This window comes from Mya arenaria, chromosome 4 (genome assembly GCF_026914265.1).
Source record: "Mya arenaria isolate MELC-2E11 chromosome 4, ASM2691426v1".
Taxonomy (NCBI): domain Eukaryota; kingdom Metazoa; phylum Mollusca; class Bivalvia; order Myida; family Myidae; genus Mya; species Mya arenaria.
Genome location: NC_069125.1, coordinates 58,233,893 through 58,261,534, shown reverse-complemented (window position 1 = coordinate 58,261,534; position 27,642 = coordinate 58,233,893). Strand labels below are relative to the sequence as shown.

Below are 27,642 nucleotides of genomic sequence, written 5' to 3'. Positions count from 1 at the left end.
TAAATGGTTTCGAGTCAACTGCGGATTCATGATCAGCAGGCGAACTAATGTCCACGTCATTGCCATTTTCTTCTAAGACCGTCGGTAAAATGTCTGCAACAAGGTCGGGTTCAATGACATACGATGGATAAACAGCGTCGAATTTTGATTCAAATTTACCTTCATAATTTTCGATTTTATCAGTCACACGCCCCGACCCGTTCCATCCGCAAGAATCCGTTTCCAAAGATCCATCGACGTAACTACCATCTTCGGATGTTATACTCGCGTCTAGATCGTCAAGAATATCTAGATAGTGTTCTGCGTCGCTGGATACTTCTAATGCAAGCGACGCAACCACGCGAGCAGTCCTTGCAAGCGCGTCTGATACTTGATGCGCGGATCGAGCTTCCGCCACCGCTTTGTTTGCAAACTCTAGAGCATATTTTGCTCTTATTTCCGACTCTTTAGCTTGCAGTCTAGCTTTTACAACAAGGTTAGATATTTGTTTCATCTGGAAGAATATTTCATCAGAGCAAATACCGTACAAATTTCCCTCCTTGATGCCCTCGGCGCAAAAGTCGACAGATTTTGACTCTTCCACTACTTTGTTCGCCATTTTGGAAACGGAATTACGTCATTTACAGACGTCATCGACGCGACACGTCACGTCGTTTCGTTCCAATAAATATCGCAGGTGCCTGCATGCTATTGCATGTAATTCAAACGTGTATAATTAATGGGGAATAACATATGCACAGGTTGCACAGAATGTCAAGTTTGTCAAGTCATTATAATGGTGTTGGTGGCTACTTTAGAAAAGAGGTCTACGTATTAATTATCATGAACGGTTGAATTATTGATATCGTCTTGTTGACGTGTTGATTGGATTAAAATGGTTAATCGATAAAGTATTATCGTTTATTTTAGAAGACAAACACTTAATAAATATATGACATAAAAGCGGGTTAAACATGTATGTAAAATACATGTAAACAAACATTGCATCACTGTTTGTAAACATTTATTACGTGATTTTGTTTACAATGATCGCAGCGAGCCAATCAAATTCCCGAACACGAACACACCCCCAAAGACGACCTTGACCGTTTTCCATGTGTAAACTGTGTGATACAGAAAGGATATTTAGCATGAAGCAATTCTTCTCCTGAAAGTTAGTACACCCTTTTTATTTATTTGCCATTATGATTTAGGTGAAACACATTGTTTGCTTCATTTTGAATTGACCCGTTTGTTAATTGTTTATTTTTAGATTTATAACCTGTCACTGTCAATGTTGTCTACAGTACAGTATTTCAATACATACATATATTGTACATGTCCGGTACAGGCCGGTTTGAGCTAATTCAGTAATTTTAAAGCCTTCTAAGTATACATATAAGCTCGTTTTCGTACATCTAAAACATGTCAGTATAAGTCTATATATCATTACATAAAACATATATGCCCTCTGGCTCTGCAATTAATTTGGAGCGCTAGTATGGGTAATTCCTTTTATTATTTATAAGCTAGACTTTTAACCTCTTGATCGACATATAGTCTTAAATAATATACGTGTTACACGGGATTCTTCTATGTTTCCATATTAAAAATCGTCAAAATGGTCGATGTATGGATGAGTGTATTTTGATCTACCTTAGTATCAATAATCATTGCCTGCTGCAGTACCTGGAATCTATATACTCTTTAATAATCTTCTAGTGCAGTACATGTAAACTATTTTGGAATTTATATAACTTTTTTATGGACCGATGACTTACAATTAAATGGATTTCGCGTACATGTGTGATTCGGTTTACTATTATTTTATTTTAGGTTTACGTAAATACAAGTATTCAAGTGGCTTAAATATGGTGTTTCACTTGAAAAGATTGCCTATTAATAAATGTTAGTGTTTACGGTCCGTAACAAAAATGGATAAATAGATAAAACACTTGGATCTATTTGGTTTCTATCGACCTATCGATATATAAAGGAATGTGTTTGATATTAAATAAGTGGCTCAGTAATAAACCACTTAACAGTATACAGGTATGTAGCCTGCTTGACATTAAATATAAGAAACAGCCGGGAACGTATACTAGTATCAGTATTGTATCCGAAAATGTAATCTATTTCAAAAATGTATTGGAGTCAACAACACAGTTAAGCAGCTCCAACATTGAAAGTATCAGAACCTGTAACAACGAGGACCCCCCCCCCCCCCCCCCCCCCAGGTCCGGGGGTATACCGGGGATAGCCGGGGAAATGGGCCGTGTTTTTACCTTTCAGGTGGCCCCGCAGTGCCAGATGACTGCGGTGGTTTTGTCTTCCCGCAAAATATAGCGGGGAATGGGCCTCACCTAGGGTCCCTTGGGTGCGGGGGCATTTGGCAGTGATTTTACCATCAGTTCGTCTCCGCAGGGCGGGAATTTTAGCCGGGGTTGGCTGGACTGAAAGTCAAAGTCCCCGCTATTCCCCGGACTTGGGGAGCGGGGGGAATGGTTACAATTGACTGGTGCATTACAAAGCATAGTATTTGATTGTGCAACGAGTGCAGATTCACGCTACAACAATGACTTAAAAATACGCTCTTACGAAGATTTCGTTGACTTGTAAACATATTTCTCTGATCTTTTGTCATGTTGTTTATCCGTGAATTTAAACGTATGGAAAAGAAAAAATCTCAGTGTGTTGCCTTTTTTTTTAAATATTTACAGATAAATATTTTTCTGCATTGTCTTCGATATGGATTCAGAGTCCCGGTACTCACAAAGCAAGCATTGACGGCATATGTCCTTCGACAGCAAACCAAAAGAAACGATCGTACATTTTATCTTGCATAAGTGGACTATCCATGCATATGGCTCTCTCGTGATTTTCATATTTTCATTCCTTTGTTTCAGACGCGACATCTAACTCTTAGACCAATAACTTTTACGTTCGACCTACCGGTTGGGATAAATGGCGGCGATGCGCTGCCTTTGGTGCCGTGCCGCCTTCTCAGCACAGTCACGAGTTTTCTTCTGCAACCAAAACATAAACACAAGACCCTCAATTGTTCGAAAATCAACAGTTTCGTACGAATTTCAAAAGTCAGTTGAGAATGTCAACGAAAATGGAGGTTCGCACGTGGAGGCCGCGGTCAAAGTTGAAGGTCACCCGGAGCTTGACCTTTCATTCTCAAACGCACAGGAAGCGTATAGAAGCAAAACTACTAAGGAGCTGTTGAGGGCGTACTTCGTGTTTCAGCTATGCAGTGTTCCTATAATTGTCAAAAACAATCAAAAGGTACGCCTTCGCACTAACCTTAACAACCGTACTCGTACATGTACGCATGTTCGCATTGAAGGTGTGTTTTTAAAAGAGCTCGTTCTCACAGTTCAAACGCTTTGTTTGATTATGTTATCAGCCAGGAAGTGTTTTTATTAGATAATTATCTTGTATGGTTATGGCGTGTATTTTTTATTTTATTGTGTATCAAAAACGGCGACACTCCTTGGGTTGTGAATGCATTGAATTCGGTGTCTCTTTAAAAATGCTAATCTAAATGAGCTGAAAGAAATCTGCCCAGGATCAAATCGATGTGCTAAAGTAATCTGTGTTCATAATTCTGAAGGTTATAAATACAGTTATAAGCTATAAAGACTGTGTTAAAACATGAGTACATGCGGTCCTGCAAAAAGTCACTTCCCGAACTACAAATACCTGCTAAGAATTTCTAAGAGCTACTAGATGTGATACTTTAAAACACAATGAAGTGTTATATGTTATATTTAAAACTCAAACGGAAACTTCAAGTTGTTGTGTGTATTTGTTTATTAATAAAAGCATGTTCATAAGAACCTTCTGCGGTCGGAGGTTATTTATTTTAATTCTGATTAAACACTACTCATAGTAAATTTCAAAACTAAAATAACATTTTTTTTTACTCGACTAAATGACGTCTAGTAGAATTTAAATGTATATAAAAGATCAAAATTATGCATCTCTTTAAAAGTTTAACTAAAACTTTTTAAACTTCTTGATATGTATTTATCATCCATAAAAGCTTTTAAAGTAACTTTCTGAAAAATTGAATAAAAAATGTTATTACTATACTTTCATTGATTAAGGATGTCGATTTAATTGACGGGTTTAAAGATAACGCATTTTCCCGCTGATCGAAAATGTAGTACGTACACAAATTTTTGTTATAATAGTAAAATTGGAATATTAATATTTGTATGTATAAAATCTAATTATACAATATGATTTCAATGAACGCAAACTATGTTCATTATTAGTTGTTATTTTTGTTTTCCACAGCTCATGAAACTTGGACGCTCTGTCTTGGGGGCGCGTCTATTCAAGAAGTTGATGGAGATGACGTTTTACGGTCACTTCGTGGCAGGCTCAGACCGCGTCACCATACGGCCAGTGGTCGACCGGAACCGGATGTTTGGTGTCAAGTCCATCCTAGACTACAGTGCGGAGGAGGATGTGTCTAATGAGGCGGCAAAAAAATCTGAGATGGAGTAAGTTAGTTTCTAGCTTGTGAATGAGGACATCACATTGGGACTTGAGATAAAAAAAATGTAATATACAGTCCACGGCAGTAAGAAATTGGAATTATAAACTAAATATCTTTTAAATCTGAATATATGCATATTTTACATATGTATAACGGTCATCACAACATACACGAGAATTGAGACATGTACTTCATGTTATCATTACTACAGGTTTTTTCTAGACATTACAACAGAACCACTTACATGGATGCATGTGCGGGAAATAAAGATTCATATACCTAGGAATAGTTTGATGAAGTGCATCCATCATAAGTATTTACATTATGTTTCAGGGCCTGTGAGCCGCAGGATGAAACAGATATTGCGAACGGTAAGTAACAGTCGTGACTCTGACAAAACTGATTTTGTTCAGTCTTCAAGTAGAACCGTTACACTAATTTTAATGTCAGTTTTGTGTCCCCTACTTTATATGTCAGGGATAAATTTGTCCTTCGTGGTCGGTAGCGGAAGGGTATAATAAATCCATCTCACGTTACGCATACAGTAGCTGGCTTGCAATCGAGAAGAATGAATTAAAACATTGACAACATTATTTAAGTTTGTCTGATTTCCGAAGAAAAACATTTCAGATAGTGTCAAAGTGTTGTACCGATTGGTCATCAGTGTCGTCATCAGCATCGCCATCATTGCCGTCATGTCATGCTCAAAATTGAAATATGGTCGTAACTTGGGAAATGGGCTTTACTTCCAAAACCTTATTCTACGAGAGGGAGGAACAGTGGGACCCGAAAAATGCCCATTGGCCTAATTATGTATAAATATATGTTCATATCACGCCTCCAACATGAATGACGCAACGCCATTGGTCCTGGACTGGTCACGCGGTGACTCCATATTTTTCCATATTGGGTCACCAAATTCATATGGTACCAAAATGGCGTCTGTTTTCCGATTCCGATGAATAAATGAAACATTCAAACATGTAAACAGGTTGTTGACGTGATATATACGTTACGGGGTTAGTAGATGACCTGATATGGGATATAGGGGGCGCAGGAAATAATATTCCTGATATGGATGCCTTTGCACCGTATATCCCATATCGGGTCAGCTATTTACCCCGTAACTTATAATACATATATATATATATATATATATATATATATATATATATATATATATATATATATATATATATATATATATATATATATATATATATATATATATATATATATATTGTCCAACCTGTATGCCTATGGCCAGACGTTGAACATTAGTAATTAGTAATTGGGAATGTGTCAGAAACATTAGCCATCTTTTACATGATACAGCTATACAACCGTACTTGCACACATAAACATATATTTATCTAGATGCAGACCATCAGCGGTTTAAACCCCATTACGAGTTCGGGGACCGTCGGAAAGGAGTTATCTCAAGCAGGACCTACTTCTATGAAGGGGAGGAACAATGCGACAAGAATATGCAGATCTTCCTGGACGCCATTGACGGGGTGGCAGGTATATGATGGATACTTACTTGACTGAGTAATAAAACTTTGTGGCTTCTACATGAACTGAATAGCACTTACTGGTACATGTCATGTTCTAAACACTTCCATTGGTATGCCATGAATATGAATAAGAAAAGCATTTAGACAAGATGGAGATGGCCGATTGATTAGCGTTAAAGGTTCTGGATCAGAGAGTCGGTGATTCCATCCCAGCTGGATCTTCAGTTATCATCATAAATAACTGCACAATTATATTTGGCTCTGAGAAGCTCTACAGAGCTTATGGTACATATTCATCATTTACACCTAAAATTAGTCTTACCTTTACCTTTACACATATATTGTAATTTTTAAAGGATTGAGTAGGCTTGATCTACATACTAAAGTTATCTGTATGTACAACTTGAATCATCTTTTTGAAGTTAACCCAAATTTGTTTATATATATTTTCAACTTACTATACTCTTGATGTGATCAAGGAATGTTGTCACACAGAGCTGACTGTTCACCTAACCGTGACCTTTTCTGGGGGTACAAGTGAAGTGAGGTGCTGATTGCCGATATCACGCATTTCACATCACACCAGCTATCATGACAATCAGGTCCTTTTAATGTGGTATTTTGTGGTTATCAATTTGTCTTGAATGTATAAAGATGTATGTGAGATTTTCACTGTTTTAATTGACAAGCATGTATGAACATTATTTAGAAAGGGTACAGAAAGGTTAAACACAGCGGAACCGGTCCTCCTGTTTAGCTCACACAAAGACGACAGTGTCTGTATGAATAATTTACTCTAATTGTTTAAACCATTAATGAGGAGAAAACTTCATCAAGCAACATGATAAAATGTACTTTTGTATTTATTAATTTAAATACAAGTTTTCTCCTCATTTATCATGTTTTAATTGATGGAAAAATATCTCAAATTAGATCAAGTATACTCACTGTTGCTTCAGGCATGAATGGGTTGTTTTTTTTATAATCCATACATGCATGAGATTCATTATGAACGTTTAGTTTAGACACAATTTTACATCTTTTTCCAGTTTATTGAACATCCATCCTTTAAACCATGATAAAACATTGTTTTTACAAAACTGATTTATCTGTGAATAATCCGCATTAAAATATATAAACTGCTATGCAGTATGCATTTAAATATTATTATTTGAAAACATGGCTGCAAGGTGATGATTTGCATACTAAATCATGTTTTTAAAAATAATTTAGTGTTTTGGTAAATTACTTTTTAAATATTGAAATTTGAAATTTCATTTTGAAATAAAAAGACCGGTACCATAAATTTAAACATCTCATGTCCTTTCAGTTAGTGCATAATATTATATCAGATGACTATACATTTTACATTTAAATATTACTAAATTAAACAAATAGTGGCTAAAAAGAGTTTAAATGTGTTCTAAATCATGTTTTTAAATTAATTAGCCTTTGGTTTTGATAGATTGTGTCTTATTTTTTTGCTAATATATAATATTAATATTAAACAACTTATGATGAGACTTCATGTATTATATATATTAAGCTGTACCTTTTATTTTTAAACAGAGATTAACTAAATGAACTATGTATTTGTACTCGTTATTTTTCGATTTCAGATGCAACAAATAAGACGGGGTTTTGTGCTGTTAAACTTACAGCCCTTGGGAGACCTCAGTTATTGGTATGAATGTCATAAGATTTATTTTAATGAAAGTTTGTAATTATGTATTACATTCGTAAAAATGACATGGTTTCATGTATGGTTACAGGACTTGATATTACAGGGAGTGTAACTTTACCTGCTTTAAGGTATATGACCAACCCCAAGGTAAATGTCCTGTTCAAAGTTATATGACCCTCAAGGTATATGACCTGCCAAAAGGTACATGACCTGCCCCGAGGTTTAAGAACTGCCACACTTAAATTCACCCTCTCCCAACCGTATTTCCTGCCTTCAGATATTAGCCCTGCTCCCAGGCAAATGACCCACCTCAGGTATATGACCTGCTCCCCAGTTATATGACCTGCCCCCAGATATGACCTGCTCTCTAATATGACCTGCCTCCAGGGATGTGACCTGCCCCAGGTATTTGACCTGCTCCCAGGTATCACCTTCCTCGGGTATATGACCTGCCCCCAGATATATGACCTGCCCGATATATGACCTGCCCAGAGGTATATGACCTTGTCACAGGTAAATGATATGCCCCCAAAGGTATATGACCTGCCCTCAGGAATTTAACCAACTGACAGGTAAATGACCTGCCCCAGTATATGACCTGCCCCAGGTATATGACCTAGTCACAGGTACGTGAGCTGCCCACAAGTATATAACCAACCAACAGGTATATGACCTGCCCCCAGGTATTTAACCAACCCACAGGTATATGACCTGCCCCCAGGTATTTAACTAACAAGCAGATATTTGACATATCCCCAGGTATATGACCTGCCCCCAGGTATTTAACTAACCCACAGGTATATGACCAGCCCCAGGTATATGACCTGCCCCCAGGTATATGACCTGCCCCCAGTTAATTAACTAACCCACAGGTATATGACCAGCCCCAGGTCTATGACCTGCCCCCAGGTATATGACCTGCCCCCAGGTATATGACCTGCCCCCAGGTATATGACCTGCCCCCAGGTATATGACCTAGTCACAGGTATACAACCCACCCAAGGTATATAACCAACCCACATGTATATGACCTGCCCCAAAGGTATTTGACCGCAGGTATATGACTTGCCTCAAAGGTATTTGACCTGTCCCCAGGTATATGATCAGCCCCCAGGTATTTAACTTACCCACAGATATATGATCAGCCCCCAGGTATTTAACTAACCCACAGATATATGATTAGCCCCCAGGTATTTAACTAACCCACAGGTATATGATCAGCCCCCAGGTATTTAACTAACCCACAGGTATATGACATGCCCCCAGGTATTTAACTAACCCACAGATATATGATCAGCCCCCAGGTATTTAACTAACCCACAGATATATGATCAGCCCCCAAGTATTTAACTAACCCACAGGTATATGATCAGCCCCCAGGTATTTAACTTACCCACAGGTATATGACATACCCCCAGGTATATGACCTGCCGCCAGATATATAACCATCTTCAGAGATATATCACCTGCCCTGAGGTATTTGACCTGCTAGGTATATTATCCACTGTCAGGTATAAGACCCACCCAAAGTATATGACATGCTCTATCAACTTAATATTGAACAAAAAATAATGCAATGTCCAATGGGTCAATGGTTTGAAAAAAGTCGTCTCAAATTGGAATATTTCTATAACTTGTATCAGTAAAATTTTAGGTGTATATTAATGCATTTTCAATCACTGTTGATATTAAACTCATTATATTAAGTTTGACTTGGACATAATGATCTGGAGGCGGCCAGTTCCAAGTGCACCTCTGTCTAGATCAACTACTCTTGTCAATAATTATGTACTCTGTAAATTATAAAACTTCTGATTTAAACTGCAACCATTACATTGTCTGAGAACTAAGAGTGTAAATTCAATAGTTTTGTTAATATTAAGTTTTAAAAGGATTTGTACTTTCCAGACACATGCAATCCATGTATGGCCTAATATAAATGGATTGTAGAACTCAAATATTGCAGCTGCTGTTTTTGCAATATGCTAAGCTGTTGATAAGCGGCAAAGTATTTTTAATGTGATAGTAACATTTTGGATGAAATGACTTTTAAATTATTATAATTTTTGTGAATATAATCTTTGACTTGTATTGAAAATCTCTTCACTCCTGTTTGAATAAGAATGAAATGTACTTTTAAATTACATTACTTTTATATGCAGATATTAAGTAAACATATTTATATATAACTTTATATTTTTTTCAGCTCCAAATGTCAGATGCACTCGTATCAGCAAGAACTTTCTTCGATAAACTAACAATGGAAGCAGGCACTGAAGACAAATACATGGTAGAGTTACGGGACAATTTCACACGAGGATTCAAAGAGGATGAATTTCTGGTGAAACTACGGGAAATGGGAGTGAAAGTATCAGAAGAGGACTGTCATAAATGGTTCTCTATTCTGGACATCAGCCAAGATGGGTTAGTTTATTCATCTTGTTCGCTCTTCAACTTGGGTAACATTCAGCTCTTGGCCGTCAAATCTAGTAACAATGTTTTGGGCATAATTTGATATACTAAAGTAAATCTGAAATAAGTTTGATCCACCCTGTTTTTGCTGTTTAGTTTAAACTTACTTATTTTACAACGATTATGAAACCAGCTTTTGCAACTTATATTAATTACTCTGGTTGGCACGATGTTGCGCGAGAGTGTGGTCTTGTGTGGTGGGGGAAACCGGAGTAAACGGAGAAAAACCCACTTGTCCAACTTGGTGACCACAAACCAAACTCACATGCGCCCAGGCCGGGAATTTAACCCGGGTCGCCTAGGTGAGAAGCGAGTGCACTAACCACTGCGCTAACTGGACAACCTGTTTTTGCTGTAAACATCTATTAACATGCCCAATCCAGCAGCCAACTATTAAAGCGTCCACTGAACTCATTTCTAATTGTCAAACAAAGGCAAGTTGTTGAACTGTTAAGTGTTGTATTATAATTAGGTTTATGAAATACATGTGTGTATACAGTATTGTATGTTTGTAGACAGGTGGACATTATGGACTGGGACAATCTACTTGAGGTCAACATGAGTCTTGCCAAACTGTTTGTGGTTCCTGATCTGCAGGTAACAGCTTAAAGTTGTGAGTTACTGTATGATGAAATAGCTTATCAGTACGAACCAAAGAGTGGGGTCTCTTTATTTGGGGGTAGAGAGGGAGAGACACAAAGGGTCACACATCAAGCTGTTTTGGATACCGTATTTCTTCTTTTATGCATGCCCTAATAAACAGGCAGGATGTCTTTTCCTAGGCAATTCGCAGGTTATAGATCCTTAATAAGGCTTATTCGGATACGAGAAATTAAACATTAGACATTATTTGCCGTAAGATGATCTATCAGCTGGCAATTTTGTTCACTAATACTCTACTGTATACTACTCTTAGGTTACACACCATCAATTTTCATTGACTTTTGCAGAACATTGGAGCTAGAGGGTCTGTAAAATGACACATGTCTATTAAGATATATATGGTAATGTAGATATTGCTAATTGTGCCACTGGAAAGAGAGAGTCAGTAATACTACACACTGCAATATGTTTGTTTGTACTTTCTGTGACAGATTAATTATTGTCAACATTTTATGATGAATTCAGAGCCTTGATAGCAATGGAAACCAGGTGAGTCTGGTGTGGACCACACTCATGTGTACAATAAAGCTTAGACCCAGTGCCAAAATACATGTCCAAAAGACATGTGTGTAACTGTTTGTGTAGGTTTTTGATAAGATTTCCTCTTAACTTCACCAGAATCCCACTTGGACTCATTCTACCCATAGTAATCACCCTGTTTGAATTTCCTGAATCCTTCAACTCTGACTCACAGAACGGGGTTCTTTTGTTGTGGGATGGAAGGCCTCAACCTACAAATCTCAAGATTGTTGACATACCTATTTATTTATTTCCCATAATTTTTTTACAGCAACTGTAAAACTTTGATCAATAGAGGACGCTGAGAATCAAGCTTAAACCTCGAGTGATCCCATGTTTTTGACGATCCAAGTATCCATTTTAGTCTGTTATGAAATGTCAAACAATGTATTTTCAAAGTTTGAAGTAGTTAGTTTACTTCAGCACAGATTATGTATTGCGTTGTGGAAATCGCTCATATGTTAAAAGCTGTCGTATGCTAAATGTGAAAAGGTAAAAGTCAATGAATAAATAGCAATGTTGAATTTTACAAAAAAAAAAACACGCTTTCAAAACAAATAACAAAAAATATGATTAAATTCTCCTCATTAAATTTTCACAATTATCTTCTATTAGCGGTCATGTGTAAATGGTGAGAATCGTTTTTCACACCTTTTCAAATTCCTTTCATATGTCATTGCAATTTTTACAACTTGTGAAAATTTTAACAAATGCCAATTGTTTGTTTATTTTGGAACATGACTTCAGGAAAATGTATGAATCTATTACCTTGGGGTAATCATAAGGTTTTGCGCATAGATTGTGTATTTGGGACTGGTAATGATGCTTGACTCCTCGCCTTATTTAGGTATCGATCCAGCATCAGTAAACTTGATATGAAAATAGAAGGAATAATGGTCAAGATAGAGCTTCGACATCATCTGAGGAACGGTTTTCGAATGACTGCCTGTTCGAACGACCGTCTGTTCGAACCAGCATAGTTTCACTGTTTTGCTCTCTTAACTTGTGGTATCTGTATGTTATGACAGTTTAGTTGACAAAAACTAAAATGAAGTGGGATTTCGTTTTTCAGACTGGGGAGTTACTGCCCCTGCTTAACAGTCTGACAGATGAATCTGAGCGAGAAATGAAAAACATGCTTCTGCGTGTGGATACTATCGCAAGGGTATAATCTTTGTTTATCTGTACTTTTAAATATTGCAGGCGATTTAAAGCCAGTTCATACAATACTGCTACATAAACCCATATCAAGTCTAAAGGATTTCAAAATTGTTTCCAATTTCAAACATGGAGCAGACATGTTTTTAACTGCTTGGTTATACAGTTTGTGAAACACACAACAGTTATGCCATATTTAAAGTATGCGAGGGAGCTTGATGTGCTTGTGCTGATCACACAGAGCCGATGTGTTTCCAGCCTGCTCTTCACTGCTCTGTTCTATATAGTATTTGAACACACATAGTTAACATGATTCTATATCATATCTACAGCATGCAATGGAGCGTGATGTGCGTGTGATGATTGACGCAGAGCAGTCGTATTTCCAGCCTGCCATTAATCGCTTCACTATGGAGATGATGAAGAAGTTCAACAAGGAGAAGGCCATCATCTTTAACACGTACCAGTGCTACCTGAAGGTGAGCATTTTGTCAGCTACTTTCGCCAGTAGATAGAGGGAAGAGCACAAGGGGCCTCCAGAAATGGCCAGTTCTTATCTTAGTTACTATTGGTTACAATAATTTCTTCTTTATTGTTCCCACAAGTCCCAATTTCTCAAAAACATTTAAACCCAACAAGCTTAATTGCCTGATATCATTTAACCAAATTACCTATTCAAACTTGATTTTCCAAAATAAAAGAATATTTTATCATAATGATTATCTTAAAGATAATGAATAAGTCTCAGAAATATTTAAAAGATGCACTCTTACTCCTAAATAAGTTGTATAACAATAAATATGATAGTTTCAATTTACCGAAAACAATGAACACATCTCTAAAAACAATGGTTTTTATCAAGGATACCATGTTGAATTTGAAAGAAAGGTGCAGAAAACACAGTATTTCTACCTTATGAGATGATAGTTATCACTGTAAATCTTTAAGCATTCACCAGTCATTTGATATTTGTTCGTATTCAGCTATTAAGTGCATGGTTACAATCTTGTTATCAGTAATAATATATTCATAAATGCATTATTTAGTATTATATAAAGAAGTAAAAAGTTTATCACTCAAAATTTATGTTCGTTATAAATATATTTGTATTTTAAATAGGAGTGTCACTTTAAATGAGAATATTACACAAATTATAGCGATAACAAAAAATAGTGTGCATAGTTTAATCCTGTTAAAAGGTAGTAAAGATTAAGAAATTAGTGCCAGGCCTCAAAACTGCTTAATACCCTTATAACAAAATTAAGCTAAGTTCACTATTATATAGGAATCATGATTATGATATAACCATTTTGTATTTATCAAAATCAAATTTAATTATGTATTTTGGCTAATTAAAAAAGCTAACATAATAATCATGTTAAGCTTTAAAAGTTTCCAGAAATTGGGGCCGGGTTCTAGCTAAATTCATGAAAAATACATACTTTGATTTTAGTGCAATTAAAATATTTTTATTCTGAAATGCTTTCTCTTTAAAGTAGTTACTGGAATATTAAAAATATAAGTACGGACAGTAGACTTTATTATTTGAACAGTTACACGTGTTGAAATGTAAACTGCAAGCTGAAGTTCATATGTGTTTGATTGTATTTCCAGGAAGCTTATAACAATATTAAGTTGGATCTGGACACAGCGGCCAGATACAATATTTACTTTGGAGCTAAACTTGTGAGGGGTGCATACATGGAACAGGTAGAAAAAGAGTTACAAATACTTCTCGTCTCAATTTGAGCATTTTTATTGGATACTTCTTGTACTATCAAATGATTTTTAATCTTTTATAAGAGTTTTACTCTTTGACCAACTGCGAATAAACAGATAAACGCAGGTGATCGCTTGCGGTCCTCTTGATTGAAAATTAGAATTATGTCTCCCCCTCTCTGGGGGAGACATATTGTTTTTGCCCTGTCCGTCAGTCCGGTAGTCCGTCAGTCCGTCCGTACGTCACACTTCGTTTCCGATCGATAACTGGAAAACCGCATGACCTAGGATCACCAAACTTGGTAGGGAGGTTGGTCGTGAGGTGTAGAGGATCCCTATTGTTTTTGGGGTCACTAGGTCAAAGGTCAAGGTCGCGGCGACCCCCAATATAAAAAACATTTCTGCTCAAAATCTTGAGAACGGTTTGACCTAGGTTCACCAAACTTGGTAGGGAGGTTGGTCATGAGGTGTAGAAGATCCCTATTGTTTTGGGGTCACTAGGTCAAAGGTCAAGGTCGCGGCGACCCCCAATGTAAAAAACATTTCCGCTCAATATCTTGAGAATGGTTTGACCTAGGTTCACCAAACTTGGTAGGGAGGTTGATCATGAGGTTTAGAAAACTCCTATATTTTGGGGGGTCACAAGGTCAAAGGTCAACGTCGCTGTGACCTCTAATGTAAAAAAATATTTCCGTGCAATATCAGGAGAATGCTTTGATCTAGGTTCACCAAACTTTGAAGTGAGGTTGGTCATGATGTCTAGTTCCTATTGATTTTGATTGAAATCAGTAGGTCAAAGGTCAAGGTCACTGTGACCTTGAGGTGAAGAAACAGTTTCTGCTCAGTAACTAAAGAACGCTTGCACCCAGGAACTTCATACTTGGTATGCTAGTGGGTCATGACTAGAAGATGACCCCTATTGATTTTGGGGTCACTAGGTTAAAGATCAAGGTCACCCTGATCTTGAGGTGAAGAAACTGTTTCCGCTCAATAACTAAAGATCCTTGGGTCTAGGAACTTCATACTTGGTATGCTAGTTGGTCATGACTAGTAGATGACTCCAATTGATTTTGAGATCAGTAGGTCAAAGGTCAAGGTCACCCTGACCTTGAGGTGAAGAAACGGTTTCGGCTCTATAACTAAATAACGCTTGCACCCAGGAACTTCATACTTGGTATGCTAGTTGGTCATGACTAGTAGATGACTCCAATTGATTTTGAGATCAGTAGGTCAAAGGTCAAGGTCACCCTGACCTTGAGGTGAAGGAACGGTTTCCGCTCTATAACTAAATAACGCTTGCACCCAGGAACTTCATACTTGGTATGCTAGTTGGTCTTGACTAGTAGATGACTCCTATTGATTTTGAGATCAGTAGGTCAAAGGTCAAGGTCACCATGACCTTGAGGTGAAGAAACGGTTTCTGCTCAATAACTCAAGAATGCTTACACCCAGGAACTTCATACTTGGTATGCTAGTTGGTCATGACTAGTAGATAACTCTTATTGATTTTGCGATCAGTTGGTCAAAGGTCAAGGTCACTGACCTTGAGGTGAAGAAACGGTTTCTGCTCAATAGCTCAAAAACGCTTACACCCAGGAACTTCATACTTGGTTTGTCAGTTAGTCATGACTAATTGATGGCCCAAATTTCATGTCCATCATTGATTATTTCTCACCTACGACCACACAATGGGGGAGACATGCGCTTTTTCAAAAAAGCAATCTCTAGTTATGCTTGAAAGCAAATGATTGTGTTCCTATTCTAACCTTAGGAGCGTGAGCGTGCAGAAACCATCGGTTATGAGGACCCGATCAATCCCAATTATGAGGCCACGACGGCAATGTATCATAAGGTTTTACGGAAAGTGATGCGGACGATACAGATGCGCGAAAAGGGACGAATTGCTGTCATGGTGGCCAGTCATAACGAGGAGACGGTCAAATATACCGTTGAGCAGTAAGTATGATTTTATGCTGTCTGTTTATTGAAATAAAAAGGATAAGGTATTGTCACAGCCTTTGTTTGGTCAGCATTGCTGTTGTTGTGGAGATGTTTAATAATTTATTGAGTGATTTATTTAGAAACTTACACTTGGCATAAATCTAGTGTCATAAAAAAAGTCAGTGCAAGTCATTATTTTACATAAACACTAATGTTGGGCACAACTCAAACGTTCAAACCCATTCATATAAAACACAAACATGTTACCAGTGACAACTTCACCATCAAAGAACTTGTATTCATATAATACTATTTCATGTTTTAAAGTTTGTGTAACCTGTCCATTCTCCATTTTTGTGTTTATCTAAGACTTAGACTAAGTGGTTATGAAGATGATGTACCGATGTACCTTGCATATGATATATTGTGGCATACATGATATAATGGGGCATACATGATATACATACTGTGGCATACATAATATAAAGGGCATACATGATATACTGTGGCATACATGATATACATACTGTGGCATACATGATATACTGAGGCATACATTATTCACTATGGCACACATAATATATTGTGGCATACTTGATATACTATTGTGCACATGAAATACTGTAGCATACATAATATACTGTGGCATACATGATATGATGGGGCATACATAATATACTGTGGCATACATGATATACTGAGGCACACATGATATACTGATGCGTACATAATATACTGTGGCATACATGATATAATTGGGCATACATTATATACTGAGGTACACATGATATACTGTGGCATACATTATTCACTATAGCATACATAATATACTGTGGCATACTTGATATACTATTGTGCACATGAAATACTATGGCATACATAATATACTGTTGCATACAAGATATACTGCTGCACACATAATTCGTTGTTTAACACATGATGTACTGTTCCACACACGATATACTGTGGCGTATGTAATATACTGTGGCATACATGATAAAATGGGGCATACATGATATACTGTCGCATACATGATATACTGTGGCATACTTGATATACTGTAGTGCACATGAAATAATGTGGCAATACATGATGAACTGTGGCACACATAATTTACTGTTGCATACATAATATACTGTGGCACACATGAAATACTGTGGCACACATAATATACCATTGAATACATGATGTACTGTGGCACACATAATATACTGTTGAATACATGATGTACTGTGGCACACATAATATACTGTTGGATACATAATATACTGTGGCACACATGAAATACTGTGGCACATATAATATACTGTTGAATACATGAAATACTGTGGCATACATAATATAATGTGGCACACATGAATACTGTGGCACATATAATATACTGTTGAATACATGATATACTGTGGCATACATTATAAACTGTAGCATACATAATATACTGTGGCACACATGAAATACTGTTGAATACATGATATACTGTGGCATACATTATAAACTGTAGCATACGTAATATACTGTGGCACACATGAAATACTGTGGCACATATAATATACTGTGGTATACATTATAAACTGTGGCATACATAATATACTGTGGCACACATGAAATACTGTGGCACATATAATATACTGTTGAATACATGATATACTGTGGCATACATTATAAACTGTAGCATACATAATATACTGTGGCACACATGAAATACTGTGGCACATATAATATACTGTTGAATACATGATATACTGTGGCATACATTATAAACTGTAGCATACATAATATACTGTGGCACACATGAAATACTGTGGCACATAAAATATACTGTTGAATACATGATATACTGTGGCATACATTATAAACTGTAGCATACATAATATACTGTGGCACACATGAAATACTGTGGCACATATAATATACTGTTGAATACATAATATACTGTGGCACACATGAAATACTGTGGCACATATAATATACTGTTGAATACATGATATACTGTTGCACACACCTCTTGATTACTTATCTCGTCATATCCTTAGTTTTAGGGCAGTGTCAGGGCATAGGTAAGGCTTGGACCACTTTCTAGCTAAGGTTGAATAACTACATATATTTATATAATATATTTTTTCAGGCATAAGCATACCAGCTACTCACTAGCCTTTGCCAATATAAAAGGATATTACACTCTACTGTATTATAAATCAGTATTATTGCAGTGTTATTACTTAAACACAATGACCTGCCATGACAAATAATGTTTTATAGGGACAATTTATTCGTAATATTCTAGTGTCAAAAATATTTCAAAAAAATTTAATGTTATGACTTCTACATACTTTTTATAGTAACTTGACAATCTTGGACAATTTGAAGAATAAATTAGTCTTAGTTCATTCCTATTAGTTTGTACTTTTATTACTGTTTATTGCTTTTTTTCACTTGATGTGATATATTATATCTGTACATATATAGAATTTAATTTTCACAAATTCCAGAATTGAATTGAATTACCAAGTACAAAACATCTCAGCATGGCTTTATGAGACTGACATTAGCTTAACACTTATAGAACTCCACCATTTCTTGGACAGAATTTCTAAAAGTATTGGTATTCATGTTACAAGCAATGTTTAAGGTTTCTGGTACAGGGCCATGACCCAGTTTCTGAAAATTAAATTCTGTAATAAAACCACAAGCTATAATAATACAGAATATAAATAAAAGATCCATGTACTTAAAGGGGCTAGACACCAGATAATACAATTGTAAAAAAAAAAGAAAATTGTCAAAAACTTACATAAAATTGACATTTTGTGAACAACGCACTGAATCTTACTTACTGATGTATCACATCACTTACGACACGTGCATCTTTCTCAGTATTTAAGCATTTTTCCAATTCAAAATTTACTGGGGTTGTCTATCACATAGAGTGATAGTCTCACAAAGCTTTTTTGTACTCCTTAAATCGATACAATTCTAGGTGTGTTTTAAGGTTGGCTGTCACAAGGCCTTAACAAGTGTTGGACTTACCGGGTATAATCAATTATATTTCCAAAATCTTTCAAAAAGGTAATCATTGGTGAAAATCTAGTCATTAATGATTATCGATAACTGAAAAAAGAATTGAATGTGTTCTGCGACGATTTTAGACCATTTTGACCCCATTTATTCTCTTTCAAACAGAAATGTGCTTCCAACTTCTCACCAAAATTAAAACTTATCATTAATTTGGTTGATCAAAACTAGATGAATAAAATGTAGCTTCTAAAGTATGAAATAGTTAGGGTTTAAAAGTCCATGAAAACATTTGATAATTAATCCATCAATGATCATTGATAAGTTTTCAATCTCTGATTATCGATTCTAACACTTGTTCCAACTCAAATATTTGTTTAGAAGGCGCTTTAACTCATGTTAAGGTAAAACAAGATTCAAATTTGTGGAAATCTTCATGATCTAACAGATGCTCCCGCAACAATACACATTGATTTTTAATGATTTCATCTTATTTACAAGTATTTGTATCACTTTTACCCAACAAATGTTATTGCAGGATGAAGGAGAATGGGGTATTACCGTCTGACCGTCTGATCTGTTTTGGACAGCTCCTCGGCATGTGTGATCAGGTTTCGTTCCCTCTAGGTTTGTATGCCTTTCTTTCAATCAATGTGCTGGGATATAATTCTTAACCGAGTATGTTACTGTTCATGTAAATTATAACGATTATACGACCAGTTTTCAAAATAATCAGCTTTTTTTCTGTACAACTGCTCTGACTATTTTGATAACAATGCATACATGTACTGGTATATTTTATATATCAATATAAGACTTCTGGTTCCATGGTGCTGATCACAAAAATAACAACAAACAATATGTATTGTTTAATGAATTAAATGTATTTACAAAACATTACTACTAGGCCAGGCCGGGCTCTCTTATCAGCCAGCGTATGACAAAATATTTTAAAATCAAGACAGTTAATATGAAATGAGTGTCACAAATTGAATAGAAAGTATTACTTGTAAAACCAAATAAACTGTGGAAAGTTTAACTTACAAATAAATTATTAGTTTCTAAATGGATGTTATAAAAAGCAATATGATACATTGATAGGATGAACCATCTGTGTGGAAGTATATACTTCTGAAATTGTTTCACCCTGACTGTACTATGTGCAGGAAAACAAGCTGCCTGCTGACACATCATAACATTTATTGTATTTATTGAATGTACATGTTTTGTTGATATTTGACCAGGTCAGGCAGGGTACTCCGTGTACAAGTATGTTCCATACGGCCCCGTGGAGGAAGTGTTGCCGTACCTGTCCCGCCGCGCGCAGGAAAACAAGGGAATACTTATCAAGGTCAAGAAGGAGAAACAACTCTTAAGAAAGGAAATATCAAGGAGGATTTCTTCGGGACAGTTGAATTACGATCCCATGAAAAACTTGCCAGATATAAAACCAGTGTGATGACTTTGCCTTCTATTTTACGACAATTGGGATGGAAAGTGTCTAAATAAAAAATAAAATTTATTTTGAAGGTGCTTCCTGTTTTTTATACAGGAAAAATAAACAATATCTGTCTTTTGATCACCAGGGTTATATCTTATATTTGCAGTGATAAGCATTTGTTTATTTAAATTGGAAAGTGTAGCATTATGCTATGAATCATTGTAATTTGACTGGTTAAGTTTTGTTGTACTATTTAGTTGTAATATTTTTTTTAAATGTATTTATTTGATAAATATTTAAGATATTCCATAGTAGATCAAATTTGTAACAATAGTGTTTCTGAGAATTGTGTTTTGCTGTTAGTTAATTAACTGTCAGTTAAGACAGGAGTATTGTCATCATAATTATACATGTAGAAGAAAAATCAAAAGAAAATCTCATTGTATTTAGGTATTTATCTTTAGAGCATGATTAAGCTATTAGGATGAAGTAAACTATATACTTGTAATCTCTTCGGTACTATCATAAATTAACTTGTGAAACATTTGTTTCTCCCTTAACTCATTTGATTTTGAAGAAAAGTGTAGGTATTTTTATAGCCTTGGTTTCATTTTGTGCGACTCCATTAGGGGCAGGGTCGTTGGTGGCCGCATATTGGTGGCTTGCACAACCTTCAACCTTGGACCAACGAAGATATTCATGTAAAAATAAACCTTGGTACAGATGTTGCCAGCGACAATATGCAAATCTATATCAAGGCCCATAACTCTGGCTTTCATAATAGTTATGCCCATTGTTCAACAGAAACAAAAAACAAACAAGCTATTGTTCACTCCATATCACTTTGGTTTTATGTTGGATTTGTTAATGCTCAATTGTTATTTTGTTTTTATGTTTGAACAACACATTCAACACTCTTTGAAAAATGGTTTATGGATTTGTAAGTGGCTTTCTATGGCTTTTGACATTATAAAGCAGTATACATTGTGAAGGCTACCTCTCCTATGGTCCTTGGATCTTGTCTCATTCAAGATCTGGGACATAATTTGAAATTATAGTGGTTTAATATTTTTGTTATTTTTTCTTTATCCTTTGTGCATCTGTAATATATTAAAAGGTATGCATTTTTTCTCACCTGAAATCTGGGTGGGTATTTTTCCAAAATAATTTGATGAAATTTGGCTGAGGGAGAGGGTTATCGACAATGTATCAAAACATGTTTTCTTACATTTTGTTTGTGAAAAACATTATGCCAAGGAGCAATTCCTAAGGCATACATGGATATGTTGTTTCTTTAAACTCAAAGTGTAAAAAACAAAATACGGATCAAATCAGCATTGTAGAACATATAAATATTGAATTGCTAAACATTTTCGCTTCCGGATTTAAACCATTAAAACCTGTTTAATAATGTTACATGCATACGTTTTACAACATATTTGGCAATCACTTCAAAGGTTGCTAGGTTTGGAAAAGGTAAAAATTGCATATGTTTTTCGGCAATTGTAGATTGAGCCAATGTCGAAAGCAGATATATATAGAAATTAATATATATATATATATGTCTATGTAAGAATAGAATTAAAGTCAATTTTCAAGTTGAAAACAAAACTAAGAGTATGAAAACAATTCAACATGCAGTCACTTTCCTATATATTTAAGATTTTCTAAGTTTCTTAAGTGATAAAGATTCTTGAATGATGATCCCCATTATGAGCTTGTAGGTAGATTTCTCACAATGGACGACAGGGTTGGCCCCAGTTTCTCCAAAATACTCAAGTAGTTTTACAATAACTTACTCTACTTGTTTAACCATTTTACAGCCTAGCATGGTTCAAGACTGTTTTAGAAACTCAACCGTTTTTTTTGCATATTTATTGACCTTACAGAGGTAGTGTATGGACAAATTTTGGTTAAAATTATAAGAAAATAAAACTTAATTAAAATTTTAAAGAACCAGAATTTATTTCCTTTCTATTTACAATATACACAGGATTTAAATAGCTGAGTAAGAACTTGAGATTGTTTGTGAAACTTGGCCTTTCCTAAGGAAGTTATGTTTTTTCCTTTCCTTTTTAAACGCATGCCCTCATGTACATGTATATCAACATTCTTTATATATATATATACTTATACAGATATTTATACATATCTCACAGTTTTATTATTTAAATAAATTCACTGTTTGATTAAAGATACATCATAAGAAGTATGATCTGATTTATTAAACAAACTGTTAATAACAATTTAGCAGAGGCTAAACTTTCTAAATGTTAATTAAATTGTCTCAGTCCAAGGATTTGAATTTTGAGCCACTTTGTTGCTTAGTTTGTTAATTTCTGTTGTTTTGTTATTGGCAATTTACCATACTGAATAGTTTATGTGTTATTACTTATTTAGTATAGAAATACTCCCTCTTTTATCATTACCTCTGTTCAATTCGTGCTTGAATCTCATACTTTGTTGTACTTAATCTCGTTATTATTGCAACACTGTTTTTAATAAAAATCTTATATACACAGACTTATATTTGTAATGTTTGCATTAATTTATTTTTATGCCCCCCCCCCCCGAAGGTCGGCATATACTATAGTTATCAGACCGTTTTTCCGTCCGTCTGCCCTTCCGTCCCCACGGTTTCCTATCAATAACTTGTGAACGCTTTGACTCAGCGTTCTTTGACTTAGTAGATAGGTCGATCATGACCAGCAGATGCAATTTTTAAGTCAGTGGGTCCTGGTGACATTGAACTGAAAATCCGTGTATTATCAATAAGGCTTGGTCCCAGGGACCTCAAACCCAGTCTGAGACAGGTTGGTCATGACCAGCAGCTGAACCCTGTTGATTTTGAGATAAGAGGGTCACAGGTCAAGTTCGTGGTGGCATTGATCTGAAATTCCGATTTCGATCATAAAATGAAAGACGCTGGGGCTCAAGGACATTAAACTTGGTAGGCAAGTTTGTCATGACCAGCAGATGAACACGATTGATTTGAAGTCAGTCGGTAAAAAAAAATCAAGGTCGTGGTAACCTTCAGTCGATAAACAGTTTCCGATCATTATTTGAAAATAAATGTTGGGGCATAGGGATCTGAAACTTGGTAAGCAGATAAGTCATGATCAGCAGATGCACCCTATTGATTTTGAGGTAAGTGGGTCAAAGGTCAAGGTCGTGGCGGCATTGAGCTGAAATTCCGTTTCCGGTCATAACAGAAAAAAAACGCTGAGGACCTCAAACTTAGAAGGTAAGTTTGTCAGGACCAGCAGATGGACACTAACGATGTTGAGGTCAGTGGGCCAAAGGTAAAGGTCAATAACTGATTTAAACACTACAGTTTAAAAACTACCAACGGATGTCCCCTATAAAATGGATACAAGGAATTCAATACCGTAAACATGATAAAGCTACATTGTTCACTTGAAATTTCCAGTATCCAGTGCTAGGTCTTTTTCTACATTCTCTAACATAAAAGCTGGTAGATAAAACACATAAGACACAAAGTAGAAAATGTTTTGCTATATTTTTCTAATCTTGGTTTTTCTAATCTAGGTTTGCATTACAAAAATTGAATCCTGGGAAAAAACATCTGACATAATGTCAAGTGTTCACAAACATACTCCCCAACAATCTCATTTAAAAGTACAACATACATGATTTGACATCCACTACATCTTCCAGTGACTTATCATCTACATACTCACTCTTAGCGCCTTAAAAATGTTAGCGATCAATGGGAAGTCGTCATGAAACATTTTTACATTCTAAAGGCTATCTTTCCATATAGGTCCAAATACTAATGACTATCTGTCCACCGAGGCCTTTCGGTGTGTATATGTCACATTCCTGTAACAGTTTTTATTTTAATATGACTTAAAATGAAAATGGTTTATAGTGGACTGTATTATTTTATTATTAACGGTTCAGCCCTTTGTTAAGAAAACAAATCAACTTGTAAACTTAAATATGAACACAAAACCATTTTAAGTACTACCAATATTGCAATGAATTATATATCAAACTGGTTTCTAGCCATCAAATTAGTTTCATTCTGTATATGGTTAATCAATTCAATACATCATTGGTTATGATACTGTATAACGTGTTTAAGATTGCCACAGAAATTGCTTATTAGTTGTAATTTGCATTTAATGGGAAAACAATCACTACTAGTATCTCGGTAAATGTATACAGGGTTAATTCGTAAAACAAAGAATTTGACTTCCAAAGAAAATCTGCCTGTTCTGTCTATTTAGTATTCCTTCTTAAATTCGTATGAAGATAATGGTGATACTCTAAGATATGGACGTGAAATTGTATCCCGCCTTTACGAGGGCTACTGATAACAGGACTATTTACATCCTAAATTGTTTAAACCATAACCCATCGTTATAAGGCATGAGCGATTTGTAGTTGACTTATTTTAGAGTTTTATTTAAAATAAAGACACAGCCTGCTTCTCTATTGCCAAAGCACCATGTGTTTAGACAAACCTGTTTAGTTGAGGATACGCGAACGGGGTTAGTTTAATTTCAAACGAACGGGGTTAGTTGAGGTTGAAACGAACGGGGTTAGTTCAGGTTGAAACGAGCGGGGTTAGTAAAGGTTTAGATTAACGCGGTTAGTTGAGGTTGAAATGAGCGAGGTTAGTTGAGGTTGAAATGAACGAGGTTAGTTGAGGTTGAAATGAACGGGGTTTGAAGTTGAAATGGACAGGTAAGTTGAGGTTGAAGCGAACGGGGTAAGTTGAGATTGACGCGAACGGGGTTTGAAGTTGAAATGGACAGGTTAGTTGAAGCGAACGGGGTAAGTTGAGGTTGAAGCGAACGGGGTTTGAAGTTGAAATGGACAGGTTAGTTGAAGCGAACGGGGTAAGTTGAGGTTGAAGCGAACGGGGTTTGAAGTTGAAATGGACAGGTAAGTTGAGGTTGAAGCGAACGGTGTAAGTTGAGGTTGAAGCGAACGGGGTAAGTTGAGGTTGAAACGAACGGGGTTAGTTGAGGTTGAAACGAACGGGGTAAGTTGAGGTTGAAGCGAACGGGGTTAGTAGAGGTTGAAACGAACGGGGTAAGTTGAGATTGACGCGAACGGGGTTTGAAGTTGAAATGGACAGGTTAGTTGAAGCGAACGGGGTAAGTTGAGGTTGAAGCGAACGGGGTTTGAAGTTGAAATGGACAGGTAAGTTGAGGTTGAAGCGAACGGGGTAAGTTGAGGTTGAAGCGAACGGGGTAAGTTGAGGTTGAAACGAACGGGGTTAGTTGAGGTTGAAGCGAACGTGGTAAGTTGAGGTTGAAGCGAACGGGTTTAGTAGAGGTTGAAGCGAACGGGGTAAGTTGAGGTTGAAACGAACGGGGTTAGTTGAGGTTGAAGCGAACGGGGTAAGTTGAGGTTGAAGCGAACGGGGTAAGTTGAGGTTGAAACGAACGGGGTAAGTTGAGGTTGAAACGAACGGGGTAAGTTGAGGTTGAAGCGAACGGGGTAAGTTGAGGTTGAAGCGAACGGGGTTAGTTGAGGTTGAAGCGAACGGGGTAAGTTGAGGTTGAAGCGAACGGGGTAAGTTGAGGTTGAAACGAACGGGGTTAGTTGAGGTTGAAGCGAACGGGGTAAGTTGAGGTTGAAGCGAACGGGGTTAGTTGAGGTTGAAGCGAACGGGGTAAGTTGAGGTTGAAACGAACGGGTTTAGTTGAGATTGAAACGAACGGGGTAAGTTGAGGTTGAAGCGAACGGGTTTAGTAGAGGTTGAAACGAACGGGGTAAGTTGAGATTGAAGCGAACGGGGTAAGTAGTGTAGCCGTATAATGTTTTGCTGACCTGTCAAGTTGACCAGGACGCTGCCTATTAAAGAATTGCCCTGATTCAAAAAAAGTGGTTTACAGCGAAACATTTGAATTAAAGATTTTCTATCTTATTAAATATTTCAAGTTCAATATTTTACTTACAAAAGGCAACCGGCCCAAGACATTAAATATTTAATATACATTAACGAGATATCATATCATATCATATCATTTAACGTTGTGCTGTGTTAGCTTGAGCGATGTCATAACATTTTCCAAACGAAATACTAACATGAACTGCAAGTATGTGACGAATAAGTATCCCGTTTTGGAAGTAAACCATTCTTGCAAGAACTCATGAGAATATATGGAAATAGTTCAGAGAATAGCAAACATGATCTCTAAACAAAGTACCAAATAAATATTCACCGACGGAAACATTTCAACCATAATGGCTTGACTGGTAATGATGTAGTTTCTATTCGTACGGTCATTTGGTTCGCTATATTTAACAATCATGCACTGAAAACCCCCACTTATTCAAACTTTGAGCAACAATTATTTGACTTGCACATAAACACAACACCCCGAGGTTTCATTCCATATATGAAGCTGCATCTTCAAAGGGACTCACTTAGAATGTATGTTGGCAACGATTATTGTAATTCTATTTTTTTTAAATTGAGTGATTTTACTTACCTTGAAGCACAACAACACTCAACAACTGACAGATTCTCATTTGAACTTTTATAAATCGAAGCCTATAAATTCAATATTTTCAAAAGGGATAACCAACGCATTTTTTTCTACTTCATTGTTAAACAGTTATTGACTCTAGAGTTCTCATTTGAACTTTTGAAGATGTTTCACCTTTGAGACAAAACATTTGTTCACATTTTACACGAAAATAACACGTGCTAGCTATGTCTGTCCCTATACATTGGCATCATGTAAGTCTTTCTTACGCCGCCCTGAGAGTATGACCTCTATTGGAAGTGGTTGAAGTCCCCCTAAAATTGGCCATTACCTTCCATAAAAAGACACTACATTAAAAAGATAAGGGGTCCAATTTGAGTGACCAGACAACGCTTGGTATAGGGTTACAATTTATTCGGGTAATTCACACTTGAAACGCCTAGAAATACCTTGAAATCTCATACCAAGATCATCAAACTAAGAAGCGTGTACTAAGGACCACAAACAAGTCGGACCCTACAGTATTTAGCGCCCTGTCTAATCCCCATTGTTTA

At 36.2% G+C, this 27,642-nt stretch overlaps 1 protein-coding gene across 1 annotated transcript; it reads left to right on the top strand.

Annotated features, from left to right (window-relative positions):
• Positions 1-1,062: 1,062 nt before the first annotated feature.
• On the top strand, positions 1,063-23,147 carry LOC128231948 (proline dehydrogenase 1, mitochondrial-like). Its single transcript, XM_052945233.1, has 14 exons — positions 1,063-1,153; positions 2,886-3,270; positions 4,288-4,496; positions 4,826-4,863; positions 5,870-6,016; positions 7,629-7,693; positions 9,900-10,117; positions 10,681-10,762; positions 12,420-12,512; positions 12,838-12,984; positions 14,120-14,215; positions 15,996-16,180; positions 19,716-19,804; positions 20,422-23,147. Exons 2-14 carry the CDS (start codon positions 2,944-2,946, stop codon positions 20,634-20,636), a joined length of 1,911 nt encoding a protein of 636 aa, XP_052801193.1. The 5' UTR covers positions 1,063-1,153; positions 2,886-2,943; the 3' UTR covers positions 20,637-23,147.
• The last annotated feature ends 4,495 nt before the right edge of the window (positions 23,148-27,642 follow it).

Excerpts from the sequence above, each read along its gene's own strand:
- LOC128231948 (XM_052945233.1), top strand. The coding sequence starts at position 2,944 with ATGGCGGCGATGCGCTGCCTTTGGTGCCGTGCCGCCTTCTCAGCACAG. Across the intron at positions 10,118-10,680 it reads CTGGACATCAGCCAAGATGG|ACAGGTGGACATTATGGACT; the intron begins GTTAGTTTATTC and ends GTATGTTTGTAG. Across the intron at positions 19,805-20,421 it reads TCAGGTTTCGTTCCCTCTAG|GTCAGGCAGGGTACTCCGTG; the intron begins GTTTGTATGCCT and ends ATATTTGACCAG.